The 25,385-nt window shown below is 39.4% G+C and overlaps 1 protein-coding gene across 1 annotated transcript in view; it reads left to right on the plus strand.

Moving 5' to 3' along the window:
• The first annotated feature begins 1,650 nt into the window (after positions 1 to 1,650).
• The window catches only part of FDX1 (ferredoxin 1), a 34,425-nt gene continuing 10,690 nt past the window's right edge, over positions 1,651 to 25,385 (plus strand). Inside the window, exons 1-2 of the mRNA XM_059069497.2 lie at positions 1,651 to 1,970; positions 6,941 to 7,065. Of these exons, the coding sequence (XP_058925480.1) occupies positions 1,771 to 1,970; positions 6,941 to 7,065 (325 nt within the window). The 5' untranslated portion in view covers positions 1,651 to 1,770. The remainder of the gene's footprint in view (positions 1,971 to 6,940; positions 7,066 to 25,385) is intronic.

Raw genomic sequence — 25,385 nt, forward strand, 5'->3', positions numbered from 1 at the left:
TGTAATCCCATATCACTTCTTTATCCGTGTTCACAAACCACATGTTTATAAATTCCCTCTGGAATACCGAATCTTGATATCTGTAATTTTTGGAATCTGCCCTTACTGGCCTTTGAAAATCTGGAAAACCTTTTTTTATTCATCTTTAATTTTCATGCACATGATTCATGAATTCTGATGATTACTAATGGAAATTACATGACAGTACTCATTTATTCATAAATACTTATTGAAACCTTGATATGCTCAAGGCCTTGTCCCTGGCAGTGTGGAGCCTACTAAGATGAACTATGTATACAAGCAATTACCCCACAAAGCAGAGAGCTGTAAGTGCCCTAAAGGAGCTGAAGCTGGATTTACGCTAGGAGGGCTGAGAGGAGAGGGATCATCTGCAGCGGTTGTTTTTGGTTTGTTTTTTGTTTTTTTTTCCCAGTTCTCCTCCTACAAGTCATTCATCTGACTTTGGAGATTTGATCTTATAAAAGAAAGATTAACTGTTCTTTCACAACCTCCTCTTCCGTATTACTTGCAGGGTTTGTTGTAACTGGTTCAACTCGAACGTCTTTCTCTTTACCAGAAGACTGAGGCAATTTAGGAGCCGAAAGGCTGCGGACTCCCTGCCCTCAGGTTCAGTACTCACCATACATTGTCTCGAGGGGCTTTACTCAGGCCTGTACTTTCTTGTTCTGAATATTCTTTAAGGTATCTTTTATTGTGTTTAGCATATTTTTAATACCCACTTGACTTTAGCCTTTGAAGAGTAGCCTTAGGCAGGAAGGCCCAGGAAGAGTTATGGCTCTTTGTGACGCACTATCCCATCCTGCCTGTCAGTTTTTCTAACCCTCAGGATGGCCCTGAAGGATGGAACATCTTATCCATGTAAAGGAGATTCTGACCCCTCTAAAAGAATAATTTATCCAAGGTCTCAGAGCTCAAAAGTGGTAGACCTTGGATTTGAACATCGTTATTTCTGACCTCAACGCCCACGCTTTTCCCACCACAACGTATTAACCGTGATAAAGTGTATTTTAAAATTCATCTTCTTGGTTTTTAAAAATTCTTTAAAAAAAAATCTCAGTTCACCAGTTTCCTGTTCAGGCCCATGGATTTCAGGTGCTCAACGAGCATCTATTTGCCATTCAAAGCCTAGGATCATTATCTGCCTTCTTGGGTATCCTCGTTTATTCATTACTGTGATCATTTATAACTTTATAGTCATAGTTATTCTCCTGGGTGTCTGCCTATTGGCTTTCTGAAATTTCCCACTGTCCTTGTTGACAATGGTTAGAATTCCCTTTTATCATAGTTTTTGAACTCCAAGATGACAATCTCCCTTTTTTTTTTCCTTAATGGGCAGGAGGAGGAGGGAAGCGCAGGACAAAAGAAAGTGCTTTAGTTAACTGGGGATGGTTTTACTGTATCTTTCCGTCAGACGTTCAGCTATCTTGTAAAATTTATTGTTCCTGCTTAGCAACTCCAGAAGCTAAAAAAGCAGCAAGATCAATACAAAACCTGGTCAGTAGCTAGAACAACAAGGCGCGTAGCCCCGCCTCTATAACCACGCCCGGGAGGCGGAGCCGCGCTTGCGGCCCTCGGGACTTATAGGTCACCCGGAAGGCGCGCGGGGCCTTGGCGATGCACTGAGCAGGCCCTCGCCGGTACCCCGGCCGTCAGGCAGGCGCAGCGTCAGCCCGCCCCCAGTCTTGGAGTCTCCCTCTCGTGGCCGCTGCTGTGCGGCCTGCATCGCCTCCCGTAGTTATCCGACCGGCTATGGCCGCTCGTCTCCTGCGTGTCGCCTCCGCCGCCCTCGGCGACACAGCCGGCCGGTGGCTGCTCCTCGCCGGACCCCGCGCGGGTGCCGGCGGCCTCCGGGGGAGCTGGGGGCAGGGCGGGAGCGCCAGGCCGGGCCTGGGCGGCGGCGCAGCTGTAGTGACGCGGACGCTGAGCGTGTCGGCGCGCGCGCGGAGCAGGTGAGGCTCGGGGGCGTGGGGGCGCGGGGGCGTTGGGTCCCTGGCAGAACGGCCACGCTCCTTCCGCCCGCTTTCTGGTTCCGTCGGCTTCTCCTGGCGACGGCGTGCGGGCCACACGCCCGGCCCCGCCCGCCTCTTGCTCCGCCTTCTCCGTGTCCCCGGCTGGTCCCTCGGTGTGGTCGCGGCCTCCTTTTCTTACCGCTGCCAAGTTACCTTTCAGATCCACTGACGCCTGGCGGGGAATGGGGGCCCGGGACGCCCGATCTCCTTGTCCTAGTGCCTCCTGTGCCCTTAGGAAAACCGGGCACTTTGCTGCCGCTGGTTCTCCGTGCGGCTTGGCGAGGATCTAACCTTTGCTATGCCCGAAACCGCGCTGACCTTCGTGAGATGCGCCCCGTTCGTGTCCTGGCTTGCACTTTCTTATCGTGCCTTCCTCCTGCTAGGTCAGGACTTCCTGTCTCCAAGTCCGTGTCCATTTAGGATACACCCGCTCTGTCCCCGAGCTTCCCTGTTTGCTCTCTTCTGGTTGCTGTCGGGGTAAAAGCCCCTGCGTTGGACTGGCAAGGCAGGGTTTTAAACTGGGCTTTGACACTTATTGTTCAGTTTGTCCAACGTCAGTGGAGGATAACAATCGTGTCGGCCTCACAGGATTATTTGAAGAACAAATGAGAGCATACAGGTAATGCAGGGAGTCTTGTGTCTGGCCCGTAGCGAGGACTCAGTAGATCCCACCTGCCTCCTAGGCTCACAGCGTTGTGTTTTGTATTGTGTCGAAAAAGGTGAGAGAAAATTTGCCCAAAATATGTGGCAGTCTTATATTCTTGGGCAGATTCGTTTCTCAGAGACAGAATCCTCTTACATATAATAGAAAATTTCCTCATAAATTTCAGAGTATAGCACTGTGTTGACACCTTATATAATGCAGGTCTCGGAACAACTCTTTGACTCCCTGCTGTTGTGTAGCAGCAAGAAGGAGCTGCAGGGAGAAAGGGTTGATTTGTATTCCTCTCTAGTTTCTTCTTCATGAGGTTCCTGAGAATAGGGTGGAGGAGTTACTCATCTTTTCCCCTGTAATCCCATAATATAGTGGGTGCTCAATACATTTTTGTTGCATGAACTGCGAGGGAGATAATGGGGAAGGCAAACGGGTTATTTGTCCCTGTTTCCGTTACACTTTCCTATCTTTGACCTTCCTCTGCCTGGATGCCTTGTTTTCTGCATTGTATGCTTTCTTGAAAATTTGTGTATAAATTGGGACATATGTTGAACATATTTGTGTAACTAGTATTTAAAGGAACATGATTGCTTTTGTAAATGGGAATTATATCCCCCAAAGTTACTGTTTGAATTGGTACATCAAGTTGTCTTAAAGGGAAGCAAATCTGTCTGTTCCCTTATAAACCTGCTTTCCCCCTCATTGGCATAGTTTCCATTGGTGGCCTGTGCTTCCTATCACAGACTTTGGAGCTACAACCTGTTTTTCTGACTCTTATTATCTAAGACTTATGCTATCCAATATGGTCACTACTAACCACATGTAGTCATTTAAGTTTAAGATAATTAAAGTTAAATAAAATTAGAGTCATTTTCCCAGTTCCACTGGCCACATTTCAAGTACTGGATAAACACACGTGGCTAGTAGCTACTGTCTGGGACATCACAGCTATAGAACATCTCTGTTATTGCACAAAGTTTGGACAGAACAGTCTAGAAGCTGTAGTTCTGACTTTGAAGTTTAACATTTAGATAAGCTTTCAGTAACTGAGAGTCGAAAAACTCCTTTTACTCCAAAATACCCTCATATAGTACTTTATATTTTGTAGTGATTTAGGTTGCAAAGGGCTTTCACATGTATTATTTCCCTTGACTCTTAAGAAAATCCTCTGAGATAGGTGAGGTAGATAAACGAGAATAAAAATTTATATTAAGTAGCACACAAAACTAGGACTAGAACTCACATAGTTTTTGTTTGTTTTTTGAGCACCATTAGAGTTGATAATTCTTTAGCCCATAAGGTCATTTGGAAGAGTTAAGGTGGCAATGGAAGTGGGGAGCCCTAGATGGGGCCCTTTTCTTGGACCAACTACCCCAGGCTACCCCACATAGTGAAAGGGTGGGCATCAGCAGCTATAACTCCTCTCCCTATTAGAAGTCTGTTTAAGAGCTTTACCACAGCAGCCCCTAGAGAGCTTTGTCAAACTATCTGCTGTGGTTGAGCAGAATAAATGGCGGTGCATACAGGGTAACAAGTGAAGAAAGTAGTTGTTTGTGGTGCTGGCTAATTCATTGATAATGATAGAGGATTTAGAAGGATCCTAATTATTTCCCAGTGCATGAAATCTTATCCGTTTTGGGAACAGCTAGAAGCTTTTTTGCTAGTTCTTAGAATTGGGGAAGAAAACTGTACAAAACCCACAAATACCACTTGTTAATAGTGAATGGATAAAGTTACCTGGATAAAGTACATGTGTATAGTGCTTTAAGGAACAAAATGTTTCCACAAACTTTCTCTCCTTTAATTCTCTCAGCAGCTTGGTAAAGTCACTGTTATTTGCCATTTTACCCATGGTCACCTAATGAGTATACGTATATCAGAGCCAGGGCTAGAATCTACGTCTTCTGACTCTTACATCTTATATTCCATACTTTCTCAGCTGCAAAATTACTTTTTCTCTCTCATTTCTGCTTCCTCTCCTGTTCTTTGATAAACCTATTATTACTCTTACTCTGCAGTTTTTTTCTGGGGCTGTACACCTTTTAAAATATGTAGCAGCAGTTCAGGCTCCTTAACAACAGAAGGACTGGGGCTTTAAATAGAAGTTATCAATCAGTGTTTGTTGAGCTCTACAGTATGTTAGGAATTTTGCATATGTTGTCAAAACTATGAGATAAATGTTACCCTGATTTTACAGAAGAGGAGGCTGACGTCAGAGTTGCAATTCCTTGGCTGTAGCTCAGCTCTAGAGTGCTGCAGAAGAGCAGCAGTGCCCAAACCTCCGGCCTTCAGTAGTGTGTATAAATGATGGAATTCTTTTTGCTGTACTTCTTGTACCTTAGTCTACCAGGCATTTTTTGATGTCAAATCTCTAGGCTTCTGCAGGGCTCAGACCCATATTTCCATCAGGCTTCTGGACATTTGCATCTGTTTATTATTATTATTATTATTTTTGTGCTAGGCGGGCCTCTCACTGTTATGGCCTCTCCCGTCGCGGAGCACAGACTCCGGACGCGCAGGCCCAGCGGCCATGGCTCACGGGCCCAGCCGCTCCGCGGCACGTGGGATCCTCCCGGACCGGGGCACGAACCTGTCCCCTGCATCGGCAGGCGGACTCCCAACCACTGCGCCACCAGGGAAGCCCGCATCTGTTTATTATTAAATCAAACAGGTCTAAAGTTGAACTCATTTCCAATCTTCCCCAAAGCTCCTTCTCCTAAGTTAACCTTAAGTTAAACTGTACTCCCTCATTGTCCGAGCTAGACATTTCAACATTATTTCTTCCCTCTCCAAAACCTTTAAATTCTGCCTTCTGAATATCTCTCATCCTCGCTTTGTTTATGCCTTTTCAATAACCTCCAGTGTGGTCTCCCTGCCTCCATGGTATCTTCATTCCTAGTCGTTTTTCTTCGAAAAAATAGCAGTTGCCTAGTTGAAAATCACGAATGTTTGGGAATACTTGCTTTAAAGCATTTTTTGCTACGAAAAAAAGTCGGAGAGCACATGCCCATTTAAGGGACATTCTCTCTCTCTCTCTCTCTCTCTCTCACACACACATACACACAGACACTTCTGATCAAAAATTTTAATTACTAAGATCCTCTTTTCTCAGCATTGAGTTATCAAGGATGACATTATCTGATAAGGCCTCAGCTACCTTGTTTGGGAAATGAGATGATGGATTTGGTAATTTGCAAGATATTTATAGCTCTGAAATTACGTAATTCTAGGTTTTACTTACACTAAACAATGTTTTCTTTGATGGACTATTACCATCTATTGGCAGTAGTGAAAATTACAACTAATTCGTTTAAGCTGAAGTACAGGGTAAGAAATTTAAATTAGTTAGCTAACTGATACCTAGCTGATAGATATCCTATAGTAATGAAACATGTAAGGAGGTATTATATTTACTTTCCCACATATTCAAGCAAAGAAAACCTTTTTTCTAGTCCCTTTGTTTTTCGAGTACACTATATAGACCAAAATGAGATGTTCAAATACTCAGAAAACTATCAAACTGCTGGCTCTCAGTGACCGTACTTATCATACATTTGCATAACAATTGCCTTATCAATAGCAGAATGATTTGTTTTTCAAGCTCTCCACAACCGTCACCTAGTCTTTTAGGGACACTTTTTTTTTTTTTTTTTTTTTTTTTTTTGCGGTACGCGGGCCTCTCACTGTTGTGGCCCCTCCCGTTGCGGAGCACAGGCTCCGGACGCGCAGGCTCAGCGGCCACGGCTCATGGGCCCAGCCGCTCCGCGGCACGTGGGATCCTCCCGGACCCGGGCACGAACCCGTGTCCCCTGCATCGGCAGGCAGACTCTCAACCACTGCGCCACCAGGGAAGCCCTAGGGACACTTTTATAGAGACATTGTTTTTCAGAGAGCTGTGTGAGAGCAAAGCAAACTTTACGAGTGATAATGATTGCTAAGCATTTCATGTAACTATGACCTGACAGTGACCACTGGGGAGACACATACTACAGGTGGCCTTGATAGTGACGTACTTGCTATTTCCTTTAAGGTGGCAGAGCTTCTCTCCTGGTAGGTGGGTAGATAGATATGCCTCTGATTTGTGGTGTCTCCTTCTCAAATAAACTTGGGAAAGAAAAGAAAATACTGTAAAGGAGGATACTTGCACGCACACAGACACACACCTATTTTTTTGACGTTACAGGTTCTTGGAACAATTATTTTAAAGTATCTTTTGAAATTACTAAAAATAATAAAGGACTGCTTCCTTTTCCAGCTCAGAAGATAAAATAACAGTCCACTTTATAAACCGTGATGGTGAAACATTAACAAGCAAAGGAAAAGTTGGTGACACTCTACTAGATGTTGTGGTTGAAAATAATCTAGATATTGATGGTTTTGGTGAGTATGGATCTTTAAAATTTATAAGTGAAACTACTGAATAGGTTTCAGCTTTGTTTTTTCGAAGAATTTTAACGAGAGTATGCTAAGTGAAATATTAAAATTCAGGATGTGTTAGTGTTATATTCTCACCTATAAAGAATAAGTGACACCATGTTTCTCTTCCTTGAACATTTAATTAGCTATATGCCCCAAAGTCTGTTGCTTCATTACCTTATTGATTATGTGTGCAATGCAAAGCTGGGAGTAGGAAGTGGAATTGAAAGATACCAGGTTGAGATAATAAATGTCATATCACGGGGGTAGTTAAATCATTTTAAGTTAGTCTTTTTTAAAAAACTTTTTATTTTGAAATAATCTTAGACTTATAGAAAAGTTGCAAAAATAGTACAGAGAGTTTCTGTATAATCTTCACTCAACTTCCCCTACTGTTAACAATTTATATAACCATAATACAATAATCAAAACGCAGAAATTAACATTGGTTCAATAACTAAAAAACTACAGATTTATAGAATTTTGCTAGCTTTTCCACTAATGTCTCTGTTTTGGGATTCAATCCAGGATCCCACATTCCATTTAGTTATCATATCTCCTTAGTCTCCTTCAGTCTGACATTTCCTCAGTCTTATTTTTCATGACCTTGATACTTTTGAAAAGTACTGGTATTTTGTAAAATGTTCTTCAATTTGGGTTTGACTGGTGTTTTCTTTTTCTTTTTTTAAATTTAATTTAAAAAATTATTTTTTTAATTTATTTATTTATGTCTGTGCCATGTGGCTTATGGGATCTTAGTTACCAACAGGGGATTGAACCTGGGCCCTTGGCAGTGAAAGCATGGAGTCCTAACCACTGGACTGCCAGGGAATTCCCAGACTGGTGTTTTCTTAATTACATTGAGCTTATGCATTCTTTTTATTTTAAGTGAGTTTTATTTTACTTACTACTTTCTTACTTTATTTTATTTTTATTAAGATATAATTGACATGTTAGTTCCAGGTATACAACATAATGGTTTGATATTTGTATACACTGTGAAGTGATCACTTGAACAGTAAGTCTAGTTAGCATTCATCACCATACATAGTTTTGAACGTCAGCTCACCTTCTTAGAAAGGGTAATTAATCTACCTCTTACTAGAGAAGGAAGTGTTTTGTTTAGATAGTTTTCATTTCCAGGCTTTTGACCATATTCCTTAACCACTCACACAAAGCCCATGTCCTGGAAGCTGCCATCTTAGAGCTCAGGTATACCCTGTATATCACTTGTCCGTTTTGCTCGAGCATTCTCTCTATCTAGAATGGTGGTTCTTTAAGAGGGTTCCATCAGTGTCACTTGGGAAATGCACATTCTCAGGTCCCACTCCAGATCTGCTGATTCAGAAAGTCTGGGGTGTGGCCCAGAAATGTATGTTTTAACAAGCCCTCCATGTGATTTGGTTGCATGTTAAAGTTTGAGAACCACTGGTCTGCAGTCAGGTCCAAGGAGCATATCTGACTATTCTTCTTTCAAGGCACTGTTCACATTGCACTTTTATTTATTTATTTTTAAAATTTATTATTATTTTTTTAAATTTTATTTTATTTATTTATTTTTATACAGCAGGTTCTTTTTTTATAGATTTATTTATTTAATGTATTTATTTATTCATTTTTGGCTGTGTTGGATCTTCATTGCGTGCGGGCTTTCTCTAGTTGCAGCAAGCTGGGGGGCTACTCTTTGTTGTGGTATGCAGGCTTCACCATCCTTGATGGTGAGGGAGAAAGGGAAGTTGTGCAGGTATCCTTTTAAAAAGCTCCACGTAGTTCAGATCCATACCATGGTTAAGAACGACTAATTTATGGAAAAGAACCCATTGATAATTTATATATATATTCTATAAAATTTATATATAATTGATCTCCCTCATGAGTTCATATTCAGCAACACTTTTGTCTAAGCTGGGTTTCTCTGAATTCTCTCACAATGAAATGAAAATGAAATGACCTTCCTCAGAAGGTCCCATCTCCAGAACATTGTCACTTGTCCTGCAGCTTCTCAGAAAAGCTCCGTTCCAGGGAGTTAGTTGTTATTTGACCTGCCTCAGAGATTGCTCTGTGGGGAGGCTCTGTCCCTAGGACTTCCGTCTAAAATAATTACCTGCAGTTGTTGAACACTGTGCTGCCTGAGGCTGTGATGCCACTTGGAGCAAACGAGCCTGGCCAAAAATCTAAAAGGAAGATCTGGGGGACGAGATATCTGTAGTGGGCTTTGAAATGCTTCAGGGATCTAGAAGGCCACACACAAATGCAGGACTGTGTTTGTGCCCAGGAAAGACCCGACAGGGCCCCAGTCTCTGGCTGATTTTGAGGTCCCATGCAGGTGAAGGCCAAGACAGACATGTAGACTGCTTGAACGCTGAAGGTGCGCCTAATCACACACCGAGCTCCTCAGCAAAGGGTAGAAGCCATATTGGTTTAGAGCACTGACGGAAACCTCCATCCAGTCATCTAGCTGACCACTAAGCTCACTGAGTGGAGACATTGGTGGTCACATGCTACAGGGAACACAGACCTCAGAGTTAGTCTTGGAAAGTCACTAGAGAAACAAATAGCAGCAACAACAAAAACCAAAAAGCCAGCCACAGCGACAAACCCAGGGGAAACAGTGGTGATCTGACTTCCAGAGTTACCATATTATATTACTTAGAATGTTCACTTGGCAATAAAAAAATTCAAGACACCCAAAGAAACAGGAAAGTATGGTCCATACTCAGAAAAAAAAAGCAGTCAATAGAGACTGTCCGCAAGGAGGCCCAGGTATTAGACTTACTAGACAAAGATGTTAAATCAGCTGTTATAAAAGTTCAGAGAGCTTAAGGAAAGTATGTGGAGATATTCTTGGGCCTTTGTACATCTGTGTGTGTGGACCCTGTTACCACTCTGTATGAGGGTATATAAAAGAAATAGTGAACTTTGTTCCTGCCCTTGAGAAAGCTGATCTCTTGTGCTCTGGGAAAGCTAATGTGGAGGCTGTGAACGAGTAAATCTCTTTCTATAAATTTCTCCACAGATTCCATCTCAGCTTTAGGAAAGGACATGTATACTAGGCTGTTTACTGCAAAGATGTTTGTAACAGCGAAAGATTTGAAAGAAGCAAATGCCCATCAATAGAGGACTGATATACATAGTCCTACAAGGGGATACTATATGGCTGTGTTTAAAAAATCTCTGAAAGGAGTCTTAAAAACAAATATCGTGATTACCTGTTGATAGGAGGGAGGCAGAGGGGAGACTTTAAGTGCCATGGTGTATTTAATCCATCTCTTTCTCTGGACATTTTAGGTGGCTTCCAATTTTCAACTATTGTAAATAACATTAAGGTGAACATCCCTAGAAATACCTTTCTATGTTTATGTTCTATAATTTTCTTGCATTAAATTCCTGGGGATGGAATTACTTAGTTAAGTTTGTTTTATAAATTGTTTGCTCAAACTGATTGCCTGTTTTCAGATGAAGTATTGTTTATTTTCAGCTGTTAGGCTCTTTAAATGTGCAAAAAAAAATGAAAATTAATTTAAAACATTTATTTGAAAGGCTTTTAACTTCTATTTTACATGAAGCTACATTCAGTAGCTACATAAAATATTTTACATTACTTTATTTATAGTAGATAATTTTCATAAGTTGCTTTCCATTTCTTTGAAATAAAAGTGTAAGTATTTTGAACTTAATACTTGAAATTATCTTTAAAATTTTTAAAAAGTATTTTTCTTTAATTTTTAAAAGGTATATATTGTAGTACACTGTTTTTCAAACTGCAGGTTGCAACTATTTGTGGGTCATAAAATCAACTTAATAGCTTCCAACTAGAATTTAAAGTAATTAAAGAGAACATGTAAAAACACACCTCTTTTGTATTATTCCATGAAATGCTTGTTTAGCTATTTTACAAAGTATATGTATACTAGGTTGTGATGTAAAATACAACTCAAAATTAAAACATTCTTTTTGGAAGCCATTGGTTAGAATGATTAAGAATGGAGTCTTCCTGCCTGGATTTGTTCCCTATCTTTGTCACTTTGCCAGCTTTGTGACCTTTGGTTAGGTCTCTAAGCCCTTAATACCTTGTCTCCTTAAGGGTAAAATGGGAATAATGTTAGTATCTACCTCGTAAGGTTGCTGTAAAGATCCAATGAGTTTATCTAAGCAAGGCTAAATAGATGTTAGCTATTTTTGTTAATGTAGTTATTACTACAGGCTCATTGTTCATTATAACAAATTTAAAAAGTACATTAAAAAAATCAACACTTTCTATAGTTTTTCTTTTGGGGTGGAGATTTTTTTTTTGAATTTTATTTTATTTATCTTTTTATACAGAGGGTTCTTATTAGTTATCGTTTTTATACATAATACCGTATATATGTCAATCCCAATCTCCCAATTCATCACACCACCACACCCATCCCCCGCCGCTTTCCCCTCTTGGTGTCCATACGTTTGTTCTCTACATCTGTGTCTTAATTTCTGCCCTGCGCAGACCAGTTCATCTGTACCATTTTTCTAGGTTCCACATATATGCGTTAATATACGATATTTTTCTCTTTCTGACTTCACTCTGTATGACAGTCTCTAGATTCATCCACGTCTCTACAAATGACCCAATTTCCTTCCTTTTTATGGCTGAGTAATATTCCATTGTATAATGTAACACATCTTCTTTATCCATTCGTCTCTCGATGGGCATTTAGGTTGCTTCCATGACCTGGCTATTGTAAATACTGCTGCAGTGAACATTGGGGTGCATGTGTCTTTTTGAATTATAGTTTTCTCTGGGTATATGACCAGTGGTAGGATTGCTGGGTCATATGGTAGTTCTATTTTTAGTTTTTTAAGGAACCTCCATACTGTTCTCCATAGTGTCTGTATCAATTTACATTCCCACCAACAGTGCAAGAGGGTTCCCTTTTCTCCACACCCTCTCCAGCATTTGTTGTTTGTAGATTTTCTGATGATGCCCGTTCTAACTGGTGTGAGGTGATACCTCATTGTAGTTTTGATTTGCATTTCTCTAATGATTTGTGATGTTGAGCAGCTTTTCATGTGCTTCTTGGCCATCTGTATGTCTTCTTTGGAGAAATGTCTGTTTAGGTCTTCTGCCCATTTTTGGATTGGGTTGTTTGTTTTTTTAATATTGAGCTACATGAGCTGTTTATCTATTTTGGAGATTAATCCTTTGTCCGTTGAAACGTTTGCAAATATTTTCTCTCATTCTGAGGGTTATCTTTTCGTCTTGTTTGTAGTTTCCTTTGCTTTGCAAAATTTTTAAGTTTCATTAGGTCCCATTTGTTTATTTTTGTTTTTATTTCCATTACTCTAGGAGGTGGATCAAAAAAGATCTTGCTGTGATTTATGTCAAAGAGTGTTCTTCCTATGTTTTCCTCTGAGTTTTATAGCGTCCAGTGTTACATTAGGTCTCTAATCCATTTTGAGTTTATTTTTGTGTATGGTGTTAAGGAGTGTTCTGAATTCATTCTTTTACATGTAGCTGTCCAGTTTTCCCAGCACCACTTATTGAAGAGACTGTCTTTTCTCCATTATATATCCTTGCCTCCTTTGTCATAGATTAGTTGACCATAGGCGCGTGGGTTTATCTCTGGGCTTTCTATCCTGTTCCATTGGTCTATATTTCTGTTTTTGTGCCAGTACCATATTGTCTTGATTACTGTAGCTTTGTAGTATAGTCTGAAGTCAGAGAGTCTGATTCTTCCAGCTCCATTTTTTTCCCCTCAAGACTGCTTTGGCTACTCCGGTCTTTTGTCTCTCCATACAAATTTTAAGATTTTTTATTTTAGTTCTGTAAAAAATGCCATTGGTAATTCGATAGGGATTGTATTGAATCTGTAGATTGCTTTGGGTAGTGTAGTCATTTTCACCATATTGATTCTTCCAATCCGAGAACATGGTATATCTCTCCATCTGTTTGTATCATCTTTAATTTCTTTCATCAGTGTCTTATAGTTTTCTGCATACAAGTCTTTTGTCTCCTTAGGTAGGTTTATTCCTAGGTATTTTATTATTATTCTTGCAATGGTAAATGGGAGTGTCTCCTTAATTTCTCTTTCAGATCTTTCATCATTAGTGTATGTAAGAGATTTCTGTGCATTAATTTTGTATCCTGAAACTTTATCAAATTCATTGATTAGCTCTAGTAGTTTTCTAGTGGCATCTTTAAGAGAAATTCTCTATGTATAGTATCATGTATCTGCAAACAGTGACAGTTTTACTTCTTCTTTTCCAATTTTTATTCCTTTTATTTCTTTCTCTTCTCTGATTGCCATGGCTAGGACTTCCAAAACTGCTGAATAATAGTGGTGAGAGTGGGCAACCTTGTCTTGTTCCTGATCTTAGAGGAAATGCTTTCAGTTTTTCACCATTGAGAATGATGTTTGCTGTGGGTTTGTCATATATGGCCTTTATTATTTTGAGGTAGGTTCCCTCTATGCCCACTTCTGGAGAGTTTTTATCATAAATGGGTGTTGAATTTTGTCAAAGGCTTTTTCTGCATCTATTGAGATGATCATATGGTTTTTCTTCTTCAGTTTGTTAATGTGTATCACATTGATTGATTTGTGTATATTGAAGAATCCTTGCATCCCTGGGATAAATCCCACTTGATCATGGTGTATGATCCTTTAAATATGTTGTTGGTTTCAGTTTGCTACTATTTTGAGGATTTTTGCATCTGTACTCATCAGTGATATTGGTCTGTAATTTTCTTTTTTTGTAGTATCTTTGCCTGGTTTTGGGATCAGGGGGATGGTGGCCTCATAGAACGAGTTTGAGAGTGTTCCTTCCTCTGCAATTTTTTTAAGAGTTTGAGAAGGATGGGTGTTAGCTCTTCTCTAAATGTTCAATAGAATTCACCTATGAAGCCATCTGGCCCTGGGCTTTTGTTTGTTGGAAGATTTTTAATCTCAGTTTCAATTTCATTTCTTGTGATTGGTCTGTTCATTTTTTCTTTCTTCCTGGTTCAGTCATGGAAGGATATACCTTTCTAAGAATTTGTCCATTTCTTCCAGGTTGTCCATTTTATTGGCATAGAGTTGCTTGTAGTAGTCTCTTAGGATGCTTTGTATTTCTGCGGTGTCTGTTGTAACTTCTCCTTTTTCATTTATAATTTTATTGATTTGAGTCCTCTCCCTCTCTTTCTTGATGAGCCTAGCTAATGGTTTATCAAATTTTGTTTATCTTCTCAAAGAATCAGCTTTTAGTTTTATTAATCTTTGCTCTTGTTTTCTTTGTTTCTATTTCATTTATTTCTGCTCTGATCTTTATGATTTCTTTCCTTCTGCTAACTTTGGGTTTTGTTCTTCTTTCTTTCTTTTTTTTTTTTGTGGTACGTGGGCCTTACTGCTGTGGCCTCTCCTGTTGTGGGGCACAGGCTCCGGACGTGCAGGCTCAGTGGCCATGGCTCATGGGCCCAACTGCTCCGCAGCATGTGGGATCCTCCCGGACCGGGGCACGAACCCGCATGCCCTGCATCGGCAGGTGGACTCTCAACCACTGCGCCACCAGGGAAGCCCTGTTCTTCTTTCTTTAGTTCCTTTAGGTGTAAGGTTTGATTGTTTATTTGAGATTTTTCTTGTTTCTTGAGGTCGGCTTGTATAGCTATAAACTTCCCTCTTAGAACTGCTTTTGCTGCATCCCATAGGTTATGGATCATCATGTTTTCATTGTCATTTGTTTCTAGGTATTTTTTATTTCCTCTTTGATCTCTTCAGTGATCTCTTGGTTATTTAGTAACATATTGTTTAGCCTCCATGTGTTTGTGTTTTTTACGTTTTTTTCCCTGTAATTGATTTGTAATCTCATAACATTGTGGTCAGAAAAGATACTTGATACGATTTCAATATTCTTAAATTTACTGAGGCTTGATTTGTGACCCAAGATGTGACCTATCCTGGAGAATGTTTTGTGCGCACTTGAGAAGAAAGTGTAATCCGCTGTTTTTGGATGGAACGTCCTACAAATATCAATTAAATCTCTCTGGTCTGTTGTATCATTTAAAGCTTGTGTTTTCTTATTAATTTTCTGTTTGGATGATTTGTCCATTGGTGTAAGTGAGGGGTTAAAGTCCCCCAGTATTACTGTGTTACTGTTGATTTCCTCTTTTTTTTTTTTTTTTTTGCGGTACGTGGGCCTCTCACTGTTGTGGCCTCTCCCGTTGCAGAGCACAGGCTCTGGACGCGCAGACTCGGCGGCCATGGCTCATGGGCCCAGCCGCTCTGCAGCATGTGGGATCTTCCCGGATGGGGGCACGAACCCAAGTCCCCTGCATCGGCAGGTGGAACTCTCAACCACTGCACCACCAGGGAAGCCCGATTTCCTCTTGTATAGCTGTTAGTAGTTGCCTTATGTATTGAGGTGCTCCTGTGTTGGGTGCATGTATATTTGTAATTGTTATATCTTCTTGGATTGATCCCTTGATCATTATGTAGTGTCCTTCCTTGTCTCTTGTAACATTCTTTATTTTAAAGTCTATTTTATCTGATATGAGTATTGCTACTCCAGCTTTCTTTTGATTTCCATTTGCATGGAATATCTTTTTCCATCCCCTCACTTTCAGTCTGTATGTGTCCCTAGGTCTGAAGTGGGTCTCTTGTAGACAGCATATATATGGGTCTTGTTTTTGTATCCATTCAACGAGCCTGTGTCTTTTGTTTGGAGCATTTAATCCATTCACGTTTAAGGTAGTTGTTGATATGTATGTTCCTATTACCATTTTTGTAATTGTTTTGGGTTTGTTTTTGTAGGTCCTTTACTTGTCTTTCCCACTTAGAGAAGTTCCTTTAGCATATGTTGTAGAGCTGGTTTGGTGGTGCTGAATTCTCTTAGCTTTTGCTTGTCTGTAAAGCTTTTGATTTCTCCATCAAATTTGAATGAGATTCTTGCCAGGTAGATTAATCTCGATAGTAGGTTCTTCCCTTTCATCACTTTAAGTACATCATGCCGCTCCCTTCTGGCTTGTAGAGTTTCTGCTGAGACATCAGCTGTTAACCTTAGGGAAGTTCCCTCGTATGTTATTTGTCATTTTTCCCTTGCTGCTTTCAATAATTTTTCTTTGTCTTTAATGTTTGCCAATTTGATTACTACGTGTTTCGGTGTGTTTCTCCTTGCATTTATCTTGTATGGGACTCTCTGTGCTTCCTGGACCTGGGCGGCTATTTCCTTTCCCATGGGAAGTTTTTGACTATAATCTCTTCAAATATTTTCTCCGGTCCTTTCTCTCTCTCTTCTCCTTCTGGGACCCCTATAATGCAAATGTTGTTGCGTTTAATGTTGTCCCAGAGGTCTCTTAGGCTGTCTTCATTTCTTTTCATTTTTTTCTTTATTCTGTTCCACAGCAGTGAATTCCATCATTCTGTCTTCCAGGTCACTTATCCGTTCTTCTGCCTCAGTTATTCTGCTATTGATTCCTTCTAGTGTAGTTTTCATTTCCGTTATTGTATTGTTCATCTCTGTTTGTTTGTGCTTTAATTCTTCTAGGTCTTTGTTTAACATTTCTTGCATCTTCTCGATCTTTGCCTCCATTCTTTTTCTGAGGTCCTGGATCATCTTCACTCTCATTATTCTGAATTCTTTTTCTGGAAGGTTGCCTATCTCCACTTCATTTAGTTGTTTTTCTGGGGTTTTATCTTCTTTCTTCATCTGATACATAGCCCTTTGCCTTTTCATGTTTTCTGTCTTTCTGTGAATATGGTTTTTGTTCCATAGGCTGCAGGATTGTAGTTCTTCTTGCTTCTCCCTATAGTCTTATCCCACAGAGATAACCACTGACAGAATCTTTTTCCCCTGATGCCCCAGAAATACAGAAAATTTAATGCCAATACAGTCTTCAGTAGTTTGATAAGAATCCTGCATTTATTTATACAGACTTAGAAGAGAAACTTTAAAGATCAAGGATCCTAATGTGTCCAGAAATTTTGGCATGTAAATACACATTTGAGATAAGCTAAACTGGGTTCACAAAAGATAGAGTTAAGACTCAGCCACTTTCTAGAACAATGATGACAGAAATGCAATCAAGAAGTGTGAAATATTATGTTTATAAATAAGAGGCTGTGATAACATTATAGGGGCAACTATTTAATTCATTTCTGAAGTCGAATACAGGGCACCCTTTACGTATTGCCTTTGTTATAGTCGTGCTCACAGGTGAACACCATATGCAGACGAGGCTGGCCAAGTACAGAGTGTCAGTACAGTTTCTCCCTGGATGATCTTATCCCTACTGTGACCTTAAATCCCATCCAGATGCTCATAGACTCTTTTTTTTTTTTTTGTATAAAATTTACTTTATTTATTTATTTAACATCTTTATTGGCATATAATTGCTTTACAATGCTGTGTTAGTTTCTGCTTTATAACAAAGTGAATCAGTTATACATATACATATGTGCCCATATCTCTTCCCTCTTGCATCTCCCTCCCTCCCACCCTCCCCATCCCACCCCTCTAGGTGGTCACAAAGCACCAAGCTGATCTCCCTGTGCTGCGTGGCTGCTTCCCACTAGCTAGCTATTTTCGTTTAGTAGTGTATATATGTCCATGCTGCTCTCTCACTTTGTCCCAGCTTACCCTTCCCCTAGCCCATATCCTCAAGTCCATTCTGTAGTAGGTCTGCATCTTTATTCCCATCTTGCCCCTAGGTTCTTCATGACCTTTTTTTTTTTTTTTCATTCCATATATATGTGTTAGCATACGGTATTTGTTTTTCTCTTTCTGACTGACTTCACTCTGTACGACAGTCGCTAGGTCCATCCACCTCACTACAAATAACTTCAGTTTCATTCCTTTTTATGGCTGAGTAATATTCCATTGTATATATGTGCCACATCTTCTTTATTCATTCATCTGTCGATGGACACTTAGGTTGTTTCCATGTCCTGGCTATTGTAAATAGAGCTGCAGTGAACATTGTGGTACATGACTCTTTTTGAATTATGGTTTTCTCGGGGTATATGCCCAGTAGTGGGATTGCTGGGTCGTATGGGAATTCTATTTTTAGTTTTTTAGGGAACGTCCATACTGTTCTCCATAGTGGCTGTATCAGTTTACATTCCCAGAAACAGTGCAAGAGGGTTCCCTTTTCTCCACACCCTCTCCAGCACTTATTGTTTGTAGTATTTTTGATGATGGCCATTCTGACTGGTGTGTAGATGCTCATAGACTCTTAAGTTTACATTGTTAACTCACACCATTCCTCTGAGCCCTGGACTTACAGATTCAACTTCCTACTTTATGTCTTTTCTTGGAAATTTCACAGGCATTTAAACAAGTCACCATATTTAAACAGATTTTGATTCTTTCCCCCCTTACTGAGACTTATGTTTCTGAGAATCTTTTCTGCCAGTAGCAAGCATCACTCAGGTGCTCCAGTGTGAAACTGGAGAGCGTCTTTTATTCTTCCTCTTCTGTATCCTCTACCTTCAGTCCATCAGCAGCTCCTGTCAGCTCCATGTATGTCTCCAGTGTGTCCTGTGTTCGCCATCCCTGCAGTCACTACTTGGGGCTGGCTAGTTACTATGTTCCAGGAACTGCACTTCTCTGCTTCTGCTCTTGAGCCCAGCAGCTAGGGTGATTCATCATAATGCACATCAGACAGGTTCCTTGATTTAAATCTATGAATAACTTTTCATTTAGGATAAAATCCACATTCCTTACCCTAGCCTAAAAGGTTTTGCATTAACTGGCCCCATCTGCTTTTCTTCCTCTCCCCCATTTCTCATTGTTCTTTTTCTCACTTTGGCCACACTGTCCTTTTATCAAGAGCTGAACTCACCCAGAATTTCTAGCTTGGAGACTTTGTACATGCTTTGCATTTTTTTCTGCCTGGGACACTTCCCTCTCATTCCACCCTGAATATCCTGAATATCCTGTATGTGTTTGCTTTTTATCCATCTGGTCTCAGTTTATCTTATATTGTAATACTTTCTTAGTGGGGCTTTGCCCAACCACTCAGTCCAAAATGTTCTTTCATTACCGTGAACCTGTTATTCTCCATCACAGCATCCTGTTCATTTTTTTATGGCATTTATCACAACCTGTTAATTATGTATTTGTTTACTTGTGTGTTTTTCTCCTAAGAGACTGTGATGAAGGATAAAATCATCCTTGTTTTATTTATGTATGAAGTGAAGTAATGAATGGACAAGTGAGTAAAAAGGGACAATTGTAAATTTTGGAAGCAATAAATTTATGAACATTCCTATCCATCTTTTAAATTAATGTAGATTTTTTGGATGATCTTTTAAGTTTTCAGAGTGTATTATAGTATTCTGTCACTAGGGGGCAGTTACATCTCTCTGATCAAATTTACCTAGTTTATTATCTCAGACTTTGTTTTTTTCTTTTTTCTTTTTTTTTTTTTTTTTTTTTTGGCGGTACGCGGGCCTCTCACTGTTGTGGCTTCTCCCGTTACGGAGCACAGGCTCCGGACGCACAGGCTCAGTGGCCATGGCTCACGGGCCCAGCTGCTCCGCGGCATGTGAGATCTTCCCAGACCAGGGCTCGAACCTGTGTCCCCTGCATTGGCAAGTGGACTCTCAACCACTGCGCCACCAGGGAAGCCCTGTTTTTTCCTTAAATATTATGTATTTCCTTCATGTGTCTGTTTGTAGGGAAATTATTCAAATTGGGTGACCCTGATAATGATCATATAAATCTCTATTTATCTGTATCATGTTTATTGACTCCTTATTAACATACTGTATTTCCAGCTCTGGTGGATCAAGGTTTACTCTAGAAAATTAGGTTTTATATTTTTATATAGTTTCATATTTTTAATATATAATATTTCCACATAGCTATCCCCTGGAGTTTTGTTTGGGAAAGGAGTTAGGCAGTCCGTCTTGTCAGCATCATTACAGATCTCCAAATTATCTTAGTATGGTTACACACACACGAAACAATCTTTTCCTGGTGGAAAACTCTCAAATAACATGAAAGGAGCAAGAGTCTGCAGATAGCTCATTTTCTCTGGGAATTAGTTTTATGGCAGGAATTTCTAAGCTTTTGTGCAAAAGCTTAGTATCAGTCTTTTTTTAAAAAAAAAAAAAACACCTCAGTTCAGAGTTTTATTCATCATCAACCTTGAAATTAGGCAATAACCATGCCTTACTTATTCTTAATGTAATTTTTAAATTATGAAAATTTGGAATTGTACAGGTTAACAATATTAAGATTCTTACTCTATTAAAATCAGAAGTGCTGTGAAAACCAAACCTTTTGTCAAGAATCCCATAATTTCAAGCTGGCAGGCTGTGCAAATTATAAATTTTATATTTGCTTCCATGCCTTTTACAACTGTAAACAAATACCTGTCAGCCTTTGTCAGTATCATGTGAACTGTGCTGTTTCCAGACATCTGATGTCTGTGTGATTTTTGTTGACTGTAGTGCTGATATTTTAAACTGTGGTTATAATTTAATATCATTTTAAAGCCTGTGACAGTTTCAGCCAAGCATTCATTAAGTGTTAATGCCGAAAAATGCATCCGAAAGCGAGTTATTTTGGGACAGAAGTTAAATGTGACAGAATGCAATGAAGAAAGCCAAAAACCTATCATGATTTGTATTACTGTTAATTTAGGAGACAGAACTCTGAATCATTAGCCAGAATGCCAACAATATTAAAGTAGTGCTAAACTGTACATACCTTTAAGTTCTTGACAGTTGTTGTGTAACCAAGCAATGATGATGGATAAAATGCTGGCATCAGGGGCTAATACGGCTGTAATGTGTCCCTTAGATCAGATTATCATCTATTGTAAGCCATGGAGTATTTCTGATTATTTGAAAAGTGGACATAGTAATGTAAAAAGTTTCACTTCAAATGTTTGTTCTAAGTATATTTTGCAACAAAAACATGATATGAGGATTATAGATTTACGAACTATAAGAACCCACTCCCTACTTTACATTTTGTTTCATTGAGAATATAATTCGAATTGAGACTTCAACAGTTTCAAAATCTTTGAGAATGTATTCCTCATAAAATGTGATAACTTTATGTTAAATATATGTGTATGTATCTCTGTATTTACTTATGTATATACACACACATATATACACATTTCCCCTATTAATTTACTCTTATATAACCAACCACTTATAAAGACACTAAAAGCTGACAGCTGTCAGTGCTTCTTTGGGTCTGTATATAAGCATAAGTCACATAACTTATGCACTTTCAATCCCCAACTCTCCACATGTACTATTAGTGTACCCATATTTTGATCAGCTATCAGTTTTAGATTGAAGGTTCTATAGTTGTTGCTTTTGTATCCTTTTTCCTTTGATAAGTTGCCTCCCACTGTGTGTTTTGTAGAGTTGTTCCCTGTGTATGTGATAAGCATAAAAATCAACAAATACTTCCCATTTTAGGGATAGGTTTCATTTACCAAATCCATTTTCAGGTCAACTAGTTGGCATTTGGAATTTGTTTTCCCATGGAAATACTGTTATACATGGTGGCTAAATTTTTTGGGCCAACCCACAGAACCTGTTTCTTCACAACTAACTTAATCACCATTTATAGCCTGGTTTCTATGAGAAAATGCGTTGCAACTTCCAACTTTTTTTTTTTTTTTTTTTTTGCGGTATGCGGGCCTCTCACTGTTGTGGCCTCTCCCGTTGCGGAGCACAGGCTCCGGACGCGCAGGCCTAGCGGCCATGGCTCACGGGCTTAGTTGCTCCGCGGCATGTGGGATCTTCCCGGACCGGGGCACGAACCCGTGTCTCCTGCATCGGCAGGCGGATTCTCAACCACTGCGCCACCAGGGAAGCCCAACTTCCAACTTTTAATATCAGATCAAGAACTCCTTAACTCCTTGGGCCTACCTACTGCACACACACAATGCACACACCCCACATACACTATGGGGACTCCACTTTGCAGTCTGGCATTGGGGATATATATACTGCTGATTTTCAATGCAGATAATTTCATGTTAGATAGGAGCCTAGGAATTCTGTGATGCTGAAAAGGAGTTAGAAGATGAGGCCCAACAGGAACGTCATCCACTTTGTTCTTACCTATAGCCTTTGCGTTGTGGCTCTAGTGGAGTTGGGAGCAGCAGGGACGTTCAATAAGCATGTGAACTCTGTTTAAATGGGATATAGAATTGGTGGCAGCTCCCGTGTTTTAACTGAAAACAAGTGGGCAGCGCCAGATCAGCTGTGGTGCAAAATCAGATGCTGATAAAGGATATCTATGAAAAGTCTACAGCTAACGTCATGCTTAATGCTGAAGAATGAAATGCCTTTCTCCTAAGATTAGGAACAAGGCAAGGATGTCTATTCTCACGCTGGAAGTCTTTGTGTAAGGAAGCAAAAAAAGAAAAAAGAGGACTTCCTTGGTGGCACAGTGGTTAAGTATCTGCCTGCCAATGCAGGGGACACGGGTTCGATCCCTGGTCCAGGAAGATCCCACATGCTGTGGAGCAACTAAGCCTGTGCGCCACAACTACTGAGCCAGCACTGTAGAGCCCGTGAGCCACAACTAGTGAGCCCATGTGCTGCAACTGCTGAAGCACGTGTGCCCTAGAGCCTGTGTGCTACAACTACTGAGCCCACCACAACTGCTGAAGCCCGTGCGCTCTAGGGCCCGTGTGCCACAGCTACTGAGCCCGTGTGCTACAACTACTGAAGCCCGCATACCTAGAGCCTGTGCTCCACGACAAGAGAAGCCACTGCAATGAGAAGCCTGTGTGCCGCAATGAAGAGTAGCCCCTTCTCGCTGCAACTGGAGAAAGCCCACGCGCAGCAACAAAAACCCAATGCAGCCAGAAATAAATACAATTTTAAGAAATAAATAAGTAAAATGAAAAAAGAAAAAATTAAAAGGCATACAGGTTGAAAAGAAAACTATCTTGTTTTTAGATGATTATTTACATAGAAAATCACAAGAAATCTATAAAAAAGATCTTAGAACTAAGTGAGTTTAGCAAGGTCCTAGGATACAAGGTCAACACACAGAAATCAATTGTATTTCTGTGTACCAGCAATGAACAGTTGGAAATCAAAAAAATTTTTTGAAAGAGCATTTACAAAAAAAACCATTTACAGTAGCTCCTCAAAATGAAGTTTTTAGGTTTAAATCTAATAAAATATGTATAGCATCAGTATCCTGAAAGTTATAGAACTCTGATGAAAGAGAGCAAAGACCTAAGTAGTGGAGAGACATACTGTGTTCGTGGATTGGAAGACAACATAGTAAATATGTCAGTTTTTATTGATATATAGATTTAATACATTTCCCATTAAAATCTCAGCAGGATTTTTTTCTAGATACAGACAAGCTGATTCTAAACTTTTTAATGGAAAAACAAATGAACTAGAATAGCCAAACAATTTTAGAAGAGAAAGATAAAGCTGGAAGACATATGTATAGTACAGATCTTAAAACTTGATGCTACAGTAATCAAGACAGTGTAATATAGCAAAAACATAGACATGTAGATGAGTGAAATAGAATTAAGAGTTCAGTGGTAGACCCATTAAAAATATATCTAGTTGAGTTTTTATTTTTGGAAGAGCTTTACTGAGATATAATTCACATACCATACAGTTTACTCATTGAAAGTATACGTTGTTTTTTTAGTATATTCAGAGAGTTGTGCAACCATCACCAGGGTTTTGTTTTATTTATTTTCTAGCTTTATTGAGATATAGTTGACAACTAACATTGTGTAAGTTTAAGATGTACAACGTGATGGTTTGATACACATCTCAGTTGCAAAATGATTACCACAATAGAGTTAACCTCACATCATTCCTTTTTTGTGTGTGTGTGGTTAAAACATTTAAGATTACTCTCAGCAAATTTCAAGTGTATAACAGTATTATATCTGTAGTCACCATGTTTTACAGTAGATCCTCAGACCCTATTCATCTTACAGCTGAAAGTTTTACACCCTTTGACTATCTTCCCCATTTCCTTTAGCCCCCACCACTACTCTCTGTTTCTACGAGTTTGACTTTTTTAGATTCTGCATATAAGTGAGGTCATACACTGTCTATCTCTGTCTTATTTCACTTAGCATAATCCCCTCAAGGTCTCTTTATGTTTCACAAATGGCAGTATTTTCTTCTATTTTATTGCTGAATAGCATTCCATTGTGTGTGTATCTACACACACACACACACACACACACACACACACACACACTCACACACCCCACATCTTATTCATTCATCCATGGACATACAGTTGGGTTGTCTCCATATCTTGGGTATTGTGAATAATGCTGCAGTGAACATGGGAGTGCAGATACTTCTTTGATGTAGTTATTTCATTTCCTTTAAATGTATGCCTAGAAATTGGATTGCTAGGTCATATGGTAGTTCTATTTTTAATTTTTTGAGGAATCTCCATGTTGTATTACATTGTGGCTATACTCTTCGGATCTCCCCATTTTTAAATTGGGATGTTTGGTTTTTTTGATGTTGATTTGTATAAGCTATTTATATATTTTGGAGATTAATCCCTTATTGGTTGTACCATTTGCAGATATTTTCACCCATTCAGTAGATTGTCTTTTCATTTTGTCAGTGGTTTTCTTTGCTATATGCAAAAGCTTTTAAGTTTAATTAGGTCCCATTTGTTTATTTTTGCTTTTATTTCCTTTGCTTTATGAGACAGATTTTAAAAGTATTGCTGTGAACAGAACACAAAAGAGTGTTCTGTTTTCTTCTGGGAGTTTTATGGTTTCAGGTCTTACAGTTAGGTCTTGAATCCATTTTGAGTTTATTTTTGTATATGGTGTTAGAGAATGTTCTAATTTCATTCTTTTACATGTAGTATCCAGTTTTCCCAGCACCATTTACTGAAGAGACTGTCTTTTCTCCGTTGTATATTCTTGTCTTCTTTGTCATAGATTAATTGACCATAGGTGTGTGGATTTGTTTCTGGGCTCTCTATTCTGTTCCATTAATCTATGTGTCTTGTTTTTATGCCAGTACCATACTGTTTTGGTTACTGTAGCTTTGTAGTATAGTCTGAGTCAGGGAGATTGATACTTCCAGTTCTGTCCTTCTTTCTCAAGTTATTTTGGCTCTTTGGGATCTTTTGTGTTTCCATACAAATTAAAAAAAATTTTGTTCTAGTTTTGTGAAAAATGCCACTGGTAATTTGATAGGGATTACATTGAATCTGTAGATTGCCTCGGGTAGTATGGTCATTTTAACAATATTAATTCTTCGAACCCATGAACATAGTGTATATTTCCATCTGTTTGTGTTGTCTTTAATTTCTTTGATCAGTGTCTTATAGTTTTG

The sequence above is a fragment of the Kogia breviceps genome, chromosome 7, assembly GCF_026419965.1.
Source record: "Kogia breviceps isolate mKogBre1 chromosome 7, mKogBre1 haplotype 1, whole genome shotgun sequence".
NCBI lineage: Eukaryota > Metazoa > Chordata > Mammalia > Artiodactyla > Physeteridae > Kogia > Kogia breviceps.